We start from the raw sequence: 12,144 nt of genomic DNA on the forward strand, positions 1-12,144 counted from the left end.
AAACATTTCTTTATGTGTAGCAATGAGAGAAACCAAAGAATCTTTAGAGAATGTCAATTCCTCCTTGGAAGTGTTGAGAGAGGCAAACAAGGATCTCCAGCAGAAGTTGAGCAATGTACAAGCCAATTTACGAAACACACTGAATGACCCAGCCTGCTCAGCGCCAAATGTCTCCAGAACTTGCAGCAGCATCCGAAACTCATTGGTTCAGCTAAGCATTAATGCAAACTTCAATGGGGTATATATCTATATACTGTCTGTGTATATATATGCTGTATGTACAGTGTGTGTATATAATATATATGCGCATGTGTGTGTATATACAGTTTATGTATGTGTGTATATATATATATATATATATATATATATATATATATATATATATATATATATATATAGTAATACACACAACCCCCGATAAGCCACAACATTAAAACCACTTGCCTAATATACTGTAGGTCCCCTTCATGCTGCCAAAACAGCTCTGATCCTTTGAGACATGGACTGCACACAACCTCTGAAGGTGTCCTGTGGTATCTGGCACCAAGGTGTTAGCAGCAGATCCTTTGTGTCCTGTAAGTTGCATGGCATGATGGGGCCTCCATGGATCGGACATGTTTTCCAGCACATTCCACAGATGCTCATGTGGATTTTTGTGATGTTCCTCAGACCATTCCTGAACAGTTATTGCAGTGTGGCAGGGCACATTATCTTGCTGAAAGAGGCTGCCATCAGGGAATACTTTTGCCATGAAAGGGTGTACATGGTCTGCAACAACGTTTAGGTAGGTATGGTATGTGTCAATATGACATCCACATCCATGGTAAGACCCAAGGATTTCCATCAGAACATTGCCCAGAGCATCACACTGCCGCCACTGGCTTGCCTTATTCAAATAGTGCATCCTGCTCCTGGTAAGTGACGCATATGCACCTGGCCATCTACATGATCTAAAAGAAAGTGTGAATCATCAGATCATGCACCTTCTTCCATTTCTCCATGGTCTAGTTCTGATGCTCATGTTCCCATTGTAGATGCTGTTGGCAGTGGACGTGGGCATCGTGGGCACTCTGACAGCAAGCTGCAATGCATTGTGTGTTCTTATACCTTTCTCTCATGGCCAGCATTATGTTTTTTTTTGCTATTTGTACTACAGTAGCTCTTCTGTGAGATTGGAACAGACCGGCTACACTTTGCTCCCCACGCTCATCAATGAGCCTTGGTGCTCATAACTATTTCGCTGGTTTACCATTTGGACTGCTTTTGGTGGGTACTAACCACTGCATACTGGAACACCCCACAAGACCTGGCATTTTGGAAATTCTCTAACCCAGCTGTCTAACCATCACAATATGACCCCTGTCAAAGTCGCTCAGATCCTTCCGTGTGCCCACTTTTACTTCTTCCAACACTTCAAGAACTGACTGTTCACTTGCTGCCTAATATATCCCACGACTTGACAGGTGATATTGTAATGGGATAATCAATGTTATTTATTTCACCAGTCAGTGGTTTTGATGTTGTGGCTTATTTGTGTATATTATTTTTTTTTCTTTGTGTGGAGGCCTTGTTAAATATGGTAATTTATTATAATTTACGTTAAGGTTTTTCCATGTAAGGGCTGTGACCCATATAACATTTAACAACTACAAGGTTCATAAAATATGACTTTAACTACAATCTTTTGATTTTTTTTTTTGGTAAAAAAAGTGTTAAGTCAAAATCACATTTGTCTTTGTGTACATTCAAAGCAAAGACATTATGACTATTAGCAATGTAAATTAGCCAAACTAAAAATATAATTAAAATGTAATTAAAATCCACGCTGTCATTGCAATCAAATGTAATACATGCAAACAATGGATCAATGAAAACTGAAATATTTCTCAAAGGAGTGATATTCATCACTGTTGGTTTCTATTGCAGATCAGAATTCCAGAGTTCAAATAGCAAAACTAAAGAAACAACACAGCTCAATATATGTTTCAATCTAGTTTTGTTGTCTACATCCACAATTATTTTCCTCCTCTGCAAACATGCCACTCTTTCTGCAGAGCCCACCTTTCCTTCCTGTTTTTCACTATTATTCCTTTATATTTTCTCACAGTGGTTACCTCCCAGTCTTTCAGAATGACCATTCACTGATCATAGGTCTACAAAAATGTGTTTTAATTGTGAATAGTTATTTTTATGTACATTCATACACATCATAAAACATAATTAGAATGTTCCTATATTGTCATATTTAAATGCACAATTGAAAAGAAATTTAATTAAAATGTAACTTACTACACAATTTATTCATACTGTATATACAGTATTGTTCTAAATCAGTTTAACATGAAAATGTTTAGTCAGTCTAATATTTTAAACATGCAGTATATGTAAAGAAAACGACAATACATATTTACTGATTTACATATACCTTTTCTAGTTTTTGTCACTTCCAAGTTTTTATTTTTTGATCCTAAAATTTGTTTGGTGGCCTGTCATTTGTACAGTACACTTCTTCTGGAGTGTTCCTATGAATCATTCAGCAGTAGTCCTACATTTCTGTGTCCCCTTGATATCCTGATGCAAACTTTTACTCTGTTCTTCCCTCACTGCTATAAAGATTTTGAGGGAGTAATTCTAAATTCGAATCCAAAAGCCAAACTTTGAGACTTGTGTTGCAACCTAATTCCTTAAATTTAGCCAATAACTTTTTATATAATTTTTACACCGAAAATGAAAAAATATAGTTAAAATGTATCACACACTTTAAAATTATCAAACTAAAGTTCTGAAGCTGAAAGCTAATACATATGTTTTGTTTTATTTCATTACAGCTACCTGATGTGAATACACAACTTTCCAATGTGAAGAAAGTGCTGAAAACAGATCTTAGCAATATAGTTCAGAAGGTTAGTTCACTGTTTTATCATTTTTTTTTAAATATCACCTATACAGAGATATGTAGTGCTGTACGCACCATTTTTCTTACCGAATGTTTTCAAGTACAAGATAACTAACTGAAGCAGGATTCTGCATGGGCATGTAGGAGTTGCATTGTGTATGCATTTTGTTTGTATAGACATTAAACAGTCAAATACACACTTACAGCTTTGCATCAGTAAAATTGTACATTTCATATCTTCATTAGCATGCAGTCTGTTAATAACTTAATTGGTGTGATTGTTGTTTTTTTGTTTTTTCATCTTTGTATAAACCTAATGAAACAATTTCTTAAAATTTTGATCTTTTCAGGGGTATTCCATGTTTAATGACACTCCAAATATTGTTAAGAATCAGACCAAGAGCATTATAGCAGGTGAGCATTTTCTTTCTAAATTTTAATGTACCAGCTCATCATAGTTTAATTTTTAACCGATTGTGGTTAATATGTTTATTTATAAGGCAATACAGTGCAAGTCTTCACATTATTATTATTATTATTACTACTACCTTTATTATCACTGTTGAAGTTTTATAACATCAAATGGTTTTTTTTTCTTGTAAAGTGTAACACATGTTACAAGATGGTTTTACATTAAAAACTGATTTACTATTCCTTATGCAATACTGTTATGAATAATTCATATTTCTCATTAACTTCAGCCATTTTCAAACAGTACTTGATGAACAATCAATGATCCATACAAAACACACATGGAGGACACATTAATATTCACTATAACAATTACTTACAGCTTGTAACATTTATGTATTTAATTGTAAACATTGACAGGACATCAAGCATTAATGTAACCTTGTTTGATACAAACAGTGTGATGTTGACCTGTATGGTGCATTTAGACACATGCTTTTGATTGTTTGCTTTGATGTATACATTTTAAAATGGGGAAAATAAAAGCAACACAGCAATTGTATTATCAGTTTACAGTAAAAGTCCGTTTTTGAGTAAAACTAATAAATTTTTTAAACTGTGCTTATTGAAAAAACAGCAATATGCCATAGGTCTTTACATACATATACTGTGTGTGTGTGTGTATGTGTGTGTGTGTGTGTATATATATATATATATATATATATCTGGAGCTTTCTATTGCAGATGGCTATACTTATTTGTCTTTAGGCTTTAATTTAGTTTGTTAAATTATTTTACAATTCAATTTTTGCTAATCACCTAAAATTTTGTTGCTTTGTTTTTTTGGAATTGCTGGCCAAAATATTTCAGCTCTTCCACGTAAGTTGTGTAAATGTGTCATTGGTGTTTTATGATGTCACAAGTACTATATATGAAGAGTTTCATTAGAGTTTGCTATATGCACATTTAAGTAATTTCACTATGTAGTTTTGTGTCCTTGTGTATGAGGTGGCATTTATAACATTCTGGAAAAAAGGCTCAATATGTAAGGCTGTAGGATGTGTAATGCTTTTATGAAATTTAAATTTAAGAATGGGACTCTAAATCTTTGACCTTTTAACACCAGTGATTCTAAAAAAAAAATTAATATGGTTTTATCATGTACTGAGAAGTAACTCTTCATATATACAGTATGTGGTGTTTTTGTGTGTGTGTATATATATCTCTATATATAATCTTCATTTGGAACTTGATCTTTGTTTGTCCAAGAATGAATTAGAACAAGAAGCACTAGATGGCAGTATAGAGACAGCTAAAACATAGGCATTGCATTAAGAATCTCCTCCAGGCTTATAGTACTGAAGACTGTAGTACTCCAGTCACACCTCAAAACACAAACATTCAAACTAAACAAATTGTTGTGCTTTAAATTAACTAATCTTTATATATAATCTTCATTTGGATCTTGATCTTTGTTTGTCCGCGAATTCATGTTCCCCTGACACTGCCTTGGTTGTTACTTTTCTTTACAAACACTGTCAATACCACTCTTTGTGTTTAGATCTGGCGTCGACACCGTGCTTTGTGTTTAGATCTGGCGTCGACACCTGCTTCGTTGTCGAGCCTGTGTTTTTTTCTGTTTCTGTCCACCGTCGTTGGCAGCACTTCGTCCAAATCGAATGTTCACCCACTTCCTGGAGTCGGCAGAGTATATAAGTCGGACACACTTCTGTGATTTTCCATAAGTCTGCGTTTGGAGTTCAAGAAAGAAACATTGGTTCTTCCTTACTCTTTGGATTGCCACAAAGCAACCTGCGAGATTGGAGAAAGGTTGAGAAGAGATCGTGAGAGGAAACGACAGCGTCGTGAAAATGAAACTGACTGTGAACGGAGAGAAGCAGAAATGCTCCTCCACCACCACATAATTACTATTCGGGCAGTGATTCCGATTAGGCCGTTCCTATCGAATCAATGTCCAAGGGTTTTGTTTTGTAACTTTGTTTCCCTTATAAAAAATCATAATGCTGTGCGACGAAGGGCCCAGTTCACGACTGGCAGCCAATACCATTTTTGAACATTTGTGAAACAATATTAAGGAGTCTGAGTTTGTTTCACACTCCCTAGATTTTCATCAACTGTAAATTAAGTGCTCGGATTGAAATTGGTGTTTCAAGCTTTTCCAGTCTTACCTTAATGTAAAGCATGTATGATACTTGTGGCTCATGATTCTATATCTTGGTGAATGAGTGGGGCTTGACTCGTTTTCTCAAGACTAAAAACAGTTCATGTGTGTTCAATGAGTTCACGCTTGGCTTTTTATTGGAATTGTTATCTTTATTTAAACTTTTAACTATTTTTGATTACTGTAATTGTAAAATAATAAAAATAGATATTTAACCTTTTTTATATACTGAGATCTTTCATTATTAAATTATCACTGAAGATAAATATTTAAATCACCTTGCCTTTGTTGCATTGATATTTGAAAAATGTAATTTTCTGTTTACTTTCTTCAAGAAGAACAAAAAACTAGTTTCCACATGCATATGTCATAAATACTTGCAATTTTTAGCTTGCAGAAATATTAGAATATCTGTATCTAAAAATGTACTACATTTAAATGAGATATGGAGATCACCTTAAAAAATTAGCATGAACAGTCTACAATGACATAAATATGACTTATGTAAGTGTGATATGATAATGAAAAACTAGTCTAGCATTTGTAATCAAGTTTTGTCATAATTGTTTCACTTTATCCTCTGAACCTCTTCATGAGTAGAGGAAAGGAGGACACATGAGTCAGGAAATATAGTAAAACCAAAAAAAAAAATTTTACTATGGTGTGAGAATAAAAATGGGAGACAAATAGGGATAGTGCAGGGATGTACAGGTTAAAAAAATAACGTTATGAACTATATTATATGTTTCCCACTGTTCTGGCAGTGAGGATACTACCTTTAATGTGGAGAAATAAAGGGGACCCACTGTCCCCCAAACTGCTCCAGAAAAGGTGTTGCTATAATAATTGTAAAAATCATTAGAATGGTTTAAGGTGCTTTATTGTAAGACAAAATAATGAAAGCACTGTCAAATACACAAAGAATTAAATATTAAAAAACAGACACATAAAATCATGGTTCAGTTTTTGTTCAGAATCAGTTAAACTGTTAAAGTTCAGGTTGTGCTTAACTGCGTAATACACACAAGTCAACTCCACAGCTGTTACCTGCAGAGGAGGAGTCATTAATTAAAATGAAAATGTTTGTAGATTAGGCTTTTAAATGTCAAAAGAAAATACTGAAAAAAACTTATAAATGTGTTTCAGTTAATAATTTGTTTAGATGTTTTAAATTGCACATTGTAATAGAAAATATTTATGCATTATAAAACAAGTCTTACTATCTTAACCTTCAACCCAAATGGATAGAAATATTAGCATGATCAATTTACACCAATTATTGCCTAGTTTTATTGATTACACTATAATATAGGATAATGTGGGATATAATGTAGGCTATAGAGGTAACATACAATTAATTAAAGAACAATATACTATACTGCCTCAGGGAAGGACTGAGCAATAAGGTATCAAGTGCTTACGAGCAGTCGTCTGCTCTTTAGCTGCTCGATTCTTCCATGGGCAAATGAAAAAGCTTGACAGCAAACATATTTTTTGCATACACAGGGCTGACCCACTGACATTCTGTCTTCTATTCAGACCTATACCTTGAAAGCCACATACGTTTCAGGGGTAACCATTTTAGGACATCCTCCTTTGTCAAAACATGATCATTCCTCATTCACAACTTAATCCATACTTTTTCAAATTGGCATCCGTCCTCTAACCTCTGACAAAAACGTTTTACACATTCCTCCTTCTGGCAAAGCCCCTTCCTCCACTCCACTTCTGGTTCTTTAATGACACTTTAGGGTTCTTTACTGGGTTGTGTGGTTCCTCGTTGAGGTATTTCTTGACAAAAAAACATTAATTCTGGAAGGGTTCTTTGCATATGAAGTTGTTTGTGTTTTGAAAGACTATCCAAATATATGCAAAAAACTGAATCTTTAATATCTTTAGTATGTTTATCTTGGTTGGATACCAAGCAGAACACACGAATAGTTTAAGAAAACCTGAATACTATCAAATATAACATACAATGCTGTAATAGTGGTGTCCATGAATATAAAAATAAACAAAACATGCGGAAAATAATCAAAATTATTATTCTTTTCAGAATATGAATAATAATAAACATTACTTTAGAGCAAGCTGAATTCACAACAAAGTGAACATTTAACCTAGAGCTAACTAGGAAAAGCAGAACTAATGATTTGTAATTTTTAAAAAAGATCTATTTTTGTACAAAAAAAAAAAAACTTTGCTCATTAGCTCATTATTAATTTGCGTCCTTTCGTGCTGATACTTCTGCTTTTTTTGATAGCTTTCTGGATCTTAATTTAAAGCCGAAATGGTAAAATTGTATACATACTGTACTCTATTACAGGTTTATTTTATGTTATTCACTGATTGTTACTGGTTATAAAACAATAAGTATAGAGAATCACCAGTTACCCTCATACAATGATCATTGAAAGTGGTGAATGTTAATGCACACCGTTCACATATCCCACTGATATTTCTATTGGCATGATTTTGGATTGCTTTCTTCTTCATTGCAAATATGTTAACTAGCCAACCCGTGCCGCATAATTATTTATTGATGGATGAACACTTCCTGAATGACACAGTTGCCCAAATGGGGTGGGTTTGAGGATACGAGTGTGAGTGAATGAAAAGATGGAACTCTGGAGAGAGCAACATACAATTGTCCGTGACTGAAAACTGGTTTTGGCAGATACAGGCATATCTTTTTGAAAGTTTGTCCCTGCACCTTATTAATTGTCATTGCAAAGGCCAATCTAACAGGAAATTGTCTGCGTATAAAAGTAAAAGGCAAATTTGAATCTGATGGGGTCAGGCAAATCCGGGAAATAAGGACAGTTTGTGAGGTAGCAGCTGCAATTGTTTTACACGCCAGTACATTGCGGTGAATGCTGAGAACAGTCAGTCTAGTGTCTTTACAGAGACTTCTTGCTGGCATGAGGTTTCTGAGAAGCATGACGACTGAACCAATTTTAAGTTTGACTTTATGCGGAGGCATGCCAGTGGGAGTAATGGCTGCCCGGCGGGTCATGGGAATAACGCCGCCGAATCGGCAGTTGGCGTCATTTATGGTCGGAACTATGACGGTATGTGATCTTCTTCGAACCTCTGATTTTCGTTCTTGATTAATTAAAACATTCTTAGCAAATGCTTTTGCTCTCGCGCGAATTGTTGACATACGTGTGCCGTGGTCGGCTGCTTAGTGAATTGTTGGTGGGCGGGGCTCGGTCTTGCGTGCGTCTTGCTTGCCATGGAATAGTGAATTATATATATAGATAAACTATTCATTTTGTAGTTTTCACAAATCTTTAAAGTAGTTCATTTTAAAAATTTCTGTTATTGTGACTTGGACCTTTTGTCCTGTTTATTTGCAGATTAAATGGCATTTAAAAGGTACGCTTTCAGGTCAGATTAAACGATTGGTTGCTGCTGTTACAATAAAATTTCAGTACTTCAGCATCTTGGGTAGTGGTGGTGCCAGACTATTAGATAGGCCTGGAGAATAGTATACTGAGTGGTACAACTGACACAAGGCAGGTTGGTTCCATGCATTCATGGAGTTTACTCCAAATTCTGACTCATCATCTACATGTCACAGCAGATATTGAGGTCCAATACACAAGGCAATGTTTTTACACTTTTCAAGTCATTAATTTTTGGAATATTATTTCTAGTTAGTGCAGAGTAATTCAGCATAGTCTTTGGCTGCTGAAGACCATCTTCGCTTGAAGGTCCAAGTATTCAAATTAAAATGGAATTGGGACAGAGATCGGGGATTTATTGACAAGCAAAAGTCAATACAGTACAGAGAAAACAATACTCAAATAAACAAGCCCATGAAATTAAACAAAAATTGTAAAATCAAAAAACATAGTGAAAAAGCCAAAAACCAAAATAATTTCATGTAACCAGAACCAAAACTAGGACAAAATCATAGTCAAGTAACAAAAGAGTTAATTGCCAAAAATCAGGATGAAACACAACACAAGTTTTGTTTTGTTTTTTATATATCTACAAGTGTGGACAGACCAGGAAGTGCACAGCCCTGACCTTTATATCCTTAACCTTGCACCACACACTTCTGGTTGACCTTGGCCAACAACTGCTTGGCCACCAGATCAAACAAATTGCATAAAATGGCAGCACCCAATTCACAAACAAAATGGTGATCCTGCAAAAGATATTTAATTTTAAAGTTAAGAGCATATCTAAACAAAAAATAAATGAACTCATTGCCTTCCTTTGCCTCCCAAACCCTCAAAATTATAGTTTAGTTATTTGTAAGTGCCAAGGAACAACTGTCAGATAGTAAAATACATCATAGATCATGACAGTATCATTTAGATCATACTTCTTGCTCATTCTAATGTTTGAGCAAACAACAGTTAAATCTCTTGGCCATATGTGCATGGTGGGATGGGTTCTGATTCCTTACCTGACTGGGAGACCAGTAGGATGGAAGAACAGAGAGAGACACCTTGACAAGGCTTCTGGCTCCCCCAACACGATAGATGGCCACAGCCGGGCAAGTCAGAGTTAGGAGGAAGGAGGACAAAGCTCGCCTAGAAGTGCAGAGGAGAGAAAGGAAAGAAATGAGTTAGTGTGTATTGGAGACCCCTTGTGAAGGCTTTGTTGATAATAAATTATTTGAACTCAGGACTTGTCTGTGTGGTGTGCTGAATTGCAGAAACATATTTGGCTGTTTAGAGGAGCAGGTTATTTGTGTTAACAAGCAAGTTAATATCAGATCACTATATGATCCTCTAAAATAACAGCAACGGTAAAAGGGAAACTTTAAAACAAATCAGTACTGGATCATCTGTTTTTATTAACATTTATTATGTAAAGTGTAACGTTATTCATCACATATATATTTTGCATACTGTTTAAAATTGTTTGATGTAGCAATGGACTTTGATGAAAAATACATTGTAGACCTATTGAATAAACATTTTTATAGTGTATTAGTTGCATTTCGCAAGGTGTTATGACTTGTTTATGTGTACCTTTATTTTTTCCTGGTAATCTTCTGCTCAGATCTCTAAATATGTGTCAGTGATCCTTCTGTAATAGTCACTGTAAACATATTGTGATTTCAGGTGTCAAGACAATGCTGGACAGTATTGGAGCTAATATTACTGCACTGACCAAACAGTACCATATTCAGAATTTACTAGACAATTTAGCTTTAAATCTCAGTTATAGCCAGTCGTATGTTCAAGATTACTTTGCATTGATTGATCAATATGACTTTTACAGGTATGTAGAATGTTTTTTATAACTAATCCATATGGAAAAATGTTTGTCTGAAGAAAAATAAATGTAGTATCTATATTTTGGTTTCATTAAATATTAATATAACCTCACTGAAACAATACATTGCTTTATTACTGATAATGTAAACTTACTAATTAAAATTCTTACTGAGACCCCATACTGTAGGTCTTACATTTAAATAATGTATGATTAAGTTCATTTTATTTTATAACTGACTTCTCTCTGCTTATGTTGATGCTTTTGTGATATTTTTTCCCCCCAGTGCTGTTTTTTTAATTTATTGTACCCCTGCTGTTATGTTTTAATTTTTTGTCTTGTAAGATTTATACATTGCTGATTATACAAGTACACATATGACATTCAGCTTTGAATGTAAGGGCAGTTAAAATGCAAGTGAAATATACAGTGGAAAATTATAATAGGCAGCTGCATTCTGAACACAATTGAGGCTTTGTCATTGAATGTAACATCACAAAACACCTTAAATAGTGTGATATGTGATCTGACCTGTGGGGTGAGGTGATGTGTGCTTGTTTCTAAGTGCAATGTAAAGTAAAAATGATATACATTTAAAGTATGACGGGCTTGCTTTTAGGAAATATTTTTCTAATCTTAATAATTATGAAATGTTGGAATGTTCCTAGCAAAAGTCAAACAGTGATGGTCCATGCTGCTTTTTACAACACTAATGGTGTATCTCCATATAGCAGAGCAATATGTCATTCTTTTTTCTTATACAAAAACATAGGTGGCTGGGATGCCTTGTGATGTGCTGCCTGGTAGCTCTAATCTTGGCCTTCAACTTCCTGGGGATATTATGTGGCTATTGTGGATATGACAAACATGCATCTCCCACCACCCGTGGCTGCATTTCCAACACAGGGGGTAACCTGCTTATGGCGTACGTACACAGATTCTGTGCACTTTTGACTATATGTAATGTACAACTGAAAATCTTCTAGATTCCCCAAGAAAGAAAAATCTTTTGAACATCTGAAGGCATTGTTTTGATGATAATTGTATGTGTTCTTGAAGTTTAAAGCACTTTTCCCATGTTATGAATGGTGGAATCTCTTTTACCAAACATATTATAGCTGAATATGGTTTCATCTGATTTCATTAAAGTTGTATTTCAGCTAAAGCATTAAATAGACTGCCAAAATATCATTAACATGGCTTTGAATTGTTAACATTTTTATTATTGCTGTATAGCAACACAAAAATTCTCTGCCTTTTTTATTAGGTGTGCAAGATTCTCACTTTTTATATTTTTACACAGATTTCTTATAATTGTTTTGTGAGTCTTGCCTCATGGTGTAATTCCTGGCTTTTCAAGAAGACTTGATTCCTTGCTCTTTGAGTTTAATTCTTCATAGCAAGGTCTCTGCTCCAT

General features: G+C 34.7%; 1 protein-coding gene across 11 annotated transcripts in view; it reads left to right on the forward strand.

Annotated features, from left to right (window-relative positions):
- LOC114651810 (prominin-1-A-like) overlaps positions 1 to 12,144 on the forward strand; it is a 273,810-nt gene that overhangs the window by 220,261 nt on the left and 41,405 nt on the right. For all 11 annotated transcript variants that reach the window (XM_051928258.1, XM_051928264.1, XM_051928267.1 and 8 more), the window contains 5 exons: positions 21 to 238; positions 2,829 to 2,903; positions 3,247 to 3,310; positions 10,574 to 10,733; positions 11,500 to 11,652. In XM_051928258.1, the coding sequence (XP_051784218.1) occupies positions 21 to 238; positions 2,829 to 2,903; positions 3,247 to 3,310; positions 10,574 to 10,733; positions 11,500 to 11,652 (670 nt within the window). The remainder of the gene's footprint in view (positions 1 to 20; positions 239 to 2,828; positions 2,904 to 3,246; positions 3,311 to 10,573; positions 10,734 to 11,499; positions 11,653 to 12,144) is intronic.

The sequence above is a fragment of the Erpetoichthys calabaricus genome, chromosome 5 (genome assembly GCF_900747795.2).
Source record: "Erpetoichthys calabaricus chromosome 5, fErpCal1.3, whole genome shotgun sequence".
Classification (NCBI taxonomy): domain Eukaryota; kingdom Metazoa; phylum Chordata; class Cladistia; order Polypteriformes; family Polypteridae; genus Erpetoichthys; species Erpetoichthys calabaricus.